General features: G+C 27.2%; 1 protein-coding gene across 1 annotated transcript in view; it reads right to left on the reverse strand.

Moving 5' to 3' along the window:
* Positions 1-1,395, reverse strand: part of LOC107646270 (ras-related protein RABA4d) — a 1,749-nt gene extending 354 nt beyond the window's left edge. Inside the window, exons 1-2 of the mRNA XM_016350465.2 lie at positions 936-1,395; positions 3-157 (exon numbers count right to left, since the gene is read on the reverse strand). Coding sequence (XP_016205951.1) covers positions 3-157; positions 936-1,138 — 358 coding nt within the window. The 5' untranslated portion in view covers positions 1,139-1,395. The remainder of the gene's footprint in view (positions 1-2; positions 158-935) is intronic.

Here is a 5,539-nt window from a genome sequence, read left to right on the forward strand (position 1 = left end):
GTTTCCAATAAGCATCACAACAATGTTCTTGTCAGCGTGGTCCCTCAGTTCTTGTAACCACTTAGCCATGTGTTCGAACGATTGCCTCTTAGCCATGTCATAAACTATCATTGCTCCAAGAGCACCTCGATAGTATGCACTAGTAACTGCTCGGTACCTGAAATTTCAACGAGAATGCTAATTACAGAGTTCTCAACCAGAATTTTTCTTAGGATACTTGTATTTTAACACTACACTAGTTGAATTATCTTTACCGTTAAAGTTTTCTTGGATAGCTAAACAAATTTGCCCAAAGGTTTGATAAAAATAAGTTGTAGAATAAGGTTCAATCAACACAAACTTCCACAGCAATAAAAATATCAAGCAAGATAAAACTACTTATAAATATCAATTTAAGTACTAGACTAGACACTCATCTTACGATTCTACAGACTCTTATATCTATGGAATGTTCCATAACACCATTTTCATTTTCATTCACCTTCAACGATGTCGTCAACAATCTCACTCGTACTAAATGATACAAACTACTACTCTTAACTCCATAACATTACATAATCTCTATTTTTGTAAATGACTTCTTCAATCTGAGATGATTTTTCTTAAAAACTACAATATTCTTAGCAAGTAACAGAATAAATTACAACAAAAATGCTCTATACCAAAACACTTGTACCTCCATTTGTTATATGACTCTAACCCAACTTAGATAGCACTCATGCATAATTGATGGACACACTCATGCAGCTGCATAGTATTGTTAACCAAGAATCCCATTGCTTTGATGAAAACAAAAAAAAAAAATTGTTCTCTATAAACTATATATGCCCCCTCTCTTCTCAACATCTTCTTATTTGATACAAGTTATAATTCTAAACACATAAAAAGGCAAATAAAAAAAATGAAATTGTTAGGAGAGAAAGCAAAATGAAAACCTTTCTTGGCCAGCGGTATCCCATATCTGAGCCTTGATGGTCTTGGTATCAATGATGAGAGTTTTGGTCTGAAATTCAACACCAATTGTTGCTTTAGAATCGGCACTAAATTCATTCCTGGCGAAACGCGCAAGAAGTTGCGTTTTGCCAACAGAGGAGTCACCGATCAAAACCACCTTGAACACGTAATCAATCTTCGTCATCCTCAAACCCTATATATATATTCCTACGTACATCGCCTCATACGTATACCTATACCTATACCGCTACCTACGTATTCCACAATGTTAAACCTTTCTTCACATGATACCAACAACAAAGATGTTTGCGAGGGAAGAAGATCAAGCAAATTACTCTACACAAATAATTTCAAAAAACAAAGGAAGCCAAACATTTCCTTCTTTCTAACCTATTGCTCTCAATTTCTCATTCATTATTATCTTTAATTTTTCATATCAAGCTAAGCTATCGTTGATTTTCTTTTTTTTTTTATCTTATTATTATAGCTATATTTCGTATTAAAATATTACGTTGATTTTTTTTATTTAGCTTTTAGTTTTTATTCACTTTTATATCATGCTGTCGTGAATCACATATATGCATGTATAACCAAGAAAATAAATAATAAATAAATTAAACAATATATATATATATATATATTTTTTTTTTTAAGGTTAAAAAATTTTTTGGTTTTCCTGGGTCCTCTTGTTAGAAATGGATTTCCACTATTATCTAGTATCCAACAGTTGGGGCCATAAGGTTATAAAGCCCAACATACACCAACCCACATGGGAGCCCTGTTTATTGGGCAGAATGGCAGATTGTCCACATAATATTAAATCCACTTTTTAAATAAAAAACAAATTCCGCTTAAGGGGTTCAATTTCAATTTTCAATCCTGCATCTTATATATGCACTAACTTATTATTAGTGACAGATCTTTAAATAGAATTTTAATCTACAGTCGATTAATCTTTGGCCTGGTTGAGAATATCATAGACAAGAAAAAGGAATATTAGACCCTTTTAAATTAGTTTGCGGTTTAGTTATGCTGTTAATTCCTATAATTTTATCAAATTTATAATTAAATTTTTATATTTATTTTTTTTAATTAGGTTTCTACATTTTTTTTTATTTTCGAATTAAATCCTTGTTTGTGTAAAAAATATTAGAATTAACGAAATATTTTTTCGCAAATTGAAAGTACTCACAATTAAAAAATTAATTAAAACTTTAATTATATATTTTTTGGGAGAAATATTCTATTATTTCAACGTTTAAAGAGAGGGAAAAAAAAGGGGGGAAAAAAAAAAAAAAGAAGAGGATGGGGTAATTTTGGTAGTTTTCATCGTTTGAATTTGATGTGAAGCAACAGAAAATATAAAACACAGAAGAAAACGGATCTGAAACTCACCAAATCCTTTTACCAATATTTTTTTTTCTAATGTATTAGTTTCTTATCTATACCTCTATGGTATTTTGCATTATGGATAAACCGATAAAGTGAATAATGTTATATGGAGTTATTAATATGATATATAAGTTATAATATATATTAAAAATAAATTAAATAATACACATATTTTTACATAATATGTAGTTCAGTATATAAGTAGCCTTTTTGAGATAAGTTAAAAAGAACTTAATATAATTCTTTTACACTTCTCTCTTCAACCAAGAAAAAAAAAAACTACAAAATAAACCTCTCTAATTTATCTTCGAAAAAAATTTCATTTTTCTCTCCTATAAAATGTTAAAATGACACTTTTTTCCCTTTTATTTTATAAATGTATATTCTCTTCTCTTCTAACTTTTAGAAAACCTCTTCTTTAATACATTTTAAACTTTTTATGTTAATTAATGTTAACTTTATCCATTTTTTAAAGAAAAATAAATTATTTTTGGAAAAATTATTCCAAAAGATCGTTAGGAAAATTTAATTATTAAAAAAGTCCTTTAAAACTAAAATTATTAAGAAGGACTAGATCTTTTTATAATATTTAAGAAGAAGAATCAAATCTTTTTATAAAGAGATAAATATATTCTTAACTATTTTTTATTTATTTTTTATAATCTTTAATATATGCTGTTTGATTCTCAACGCTATATAAATATGTATGAATATTCACTTGGGATTAATTAGTTAATTAATTTAGAAAAAATTACTCTAAAAGATCGTTAGGGATATTTAATTATTAAAAAGTATCTTTAATATTAAAATTATTAACAACGACTAAATCTTTTTATAAAAAGACAAATATATTTTTAATTATTTTTTTATTTTTTATTTTTTACGTTGTGCTGACTCTCGTACTTTAAACGACGCTATCCTGAGGAGGACACCTAAGGGAGGAGAATATATATTTATAAAATAGAAAAGAAAGGAGTGTCATTTTAGTATCTCGTAAAGGAGGGGAGTAAAATTTTCTCTTATCTTTATTAAGATAATAACAAAAAATATACTTTTTTTTTTCTTGATTTATTCTTTTTCTTAATTTCTTTCTTCGGATCCTCATCTAAACAAACTACTATCAGGGTCGTTGTAAATGTCCACTCTAAGATCTTATCATTAAGGTTTTCTCTCTAGGATAAAATATTAAGTATATTATGCCACTTGCATTATGTAAAATCCACATTTTAAATTGACTCTGACTTAACATTGAAATTGATTTGCAAACAGTTTCATCAATAATTGTTATTCGTTTTAATCCAAATCAACTCAATTAGATGTCATCCTTTATAATTAATAATTTCCACGTGGAATTATTATTTAAAATTATAAAAAAATTAAAAGTTATGTTAAAAAAAAATGTAGATCATAAATAGAAGGCTACTAAATTTAACATAAAACTTATACTAGACAATAATAGCCAAACCAAATTATAACTTATAAAGTTTTATCAAAAAAATATATATCTTATAAAGTGAAAATTATGATTGCTGCTAAAAAAGAATGGCACCCTTTTAAAGGGAGGCTCTTTGGGTATTATAATTGCGTAACATGACTAAATACTTAATTAAAAAATGAAATCTTCTTGTATATTTTGAGAGCAAATGAATATTTTATTTTGTCAGTTTTAATCTAATTAGAATTTAAGATTTTAGAATGTAGAGTTTTAAGTTTAAGATTTAAAAATTATTTTATTAATATTTTAAAATTTAAACTAAACACAATAATAAATCACAATTAATTGATGAAAGCAAGATCAGTTATATGAATTACTCCGAAGACATGTAAGATTTTTTCTTAAAAAATGCTGAAATGATCAGATGAAGTTAAATATTTAAAAGATAAAAGGATAAATAGGTCCCTGACCTTTTGTCCTGCGGATATTTTTGTCCTTAATCATTGAAAAATACTTTTAAGTTCCTGACCTTCACAAAACTTGGACGGATCAGTCCCTCTATCCAAATGCCTCCGTCAGGGACTAATCCGTCCAAATACCTCCGTCAGGGACTGATCCGTCCAAATTTTGTGAAGGTCAGAGATTTAAAAATATTTTTCAATGGTCAGAGACAAAAATATCTGCGAGACAAAAGATCAAAGACCTATTTGTCATTTTCTCTACTTAAAATACTTTTTAGAGTTCGGACATGTTTCATTGGATTTAAATATTTATTCGTATCTGACTTTCTATTTTGGGGTGGTGGTTTGGGTTATGCTATGGGCGCATGTGTTAAAATTGTCTATTCAAGTCACACCATCCAAAGTCAAGTCATTTCCACAATACAATGGGCGTTTATAATTAGGAAAATTTTGCAATTAAAAAGTGTTAATTAACAAGTAATATAAATACGTGTCACATTTGCAAACCACTCGTAATAATTGTACTTGCATGGATCATATTAAAATTGCAAATTGCAAGCAAATTGCAGTACAAAGCAAATGGCCGCCATAATAGAATGCAGTACAAGTAATGAAGTAACCAATAATAATAATAAAACCAAATGTGACATAGTTGGAATTGTTCGCCATCATCAATTAACTATTATGACACCATTCACAAACACAGCAAAATGCAATGTTTCTACTTTGGAGAAGTGACATGGCCAAAATCTATTGTTTTTATATTCACTCTAGTGTGCTAGGCTCGTGGAACCCACGGGACAAAAAGACAAAAACATATGTTAAGTAATATCATGTCGTATAATAAGTTAATTACTTTAATTAAATTTCAAAACCATACAATGGGTGCTCAGTCAATTCTAGATAAAATTAATTTAATTAATTAATTCCCTCTCAAAATGTACAAAATAATAAAAAAAAATTAATTATTCTATCGATTTCTATAATTTTATTGAATTTTTAATTAGATTTCTATATTTTTTTTTCTTTTTGATTGAGTCTCTCTATTGTATTAAATTTTGTAATTAAGTCATTATTATAACAAAAACGTTAAAATTAACAGAATATTCCGTTAAACAAAACAAATATGCCTAATATTTGATTAAATATTCTGTATAGTTAAACATAATATTCTGTTAATTCTAAGGTTATTTTACGATAAAGACTTAGTTACAAAATCTGATATAGTATAAAAATCTAATTTAAAAAAAAATTATAAAAATTTAATTAAAAATTTGATAAAATTATAAAAGTTCAC

The sequence above is a fragment of the Arachis ipaensis genome, chromosome B06 (genome assembly GCF_000816755.2).
Source record: "Arachis ipaensis cultivar K30076 chromosome B06, Araip1.1, whole genome shotgun sequence".
Lineage (NCBI taxonomy): Eukaryota > Viridiplantae > Streptophyta > Magnoliopsida > Fabales > Fabaceae > Arachis > Arachis ipaensis.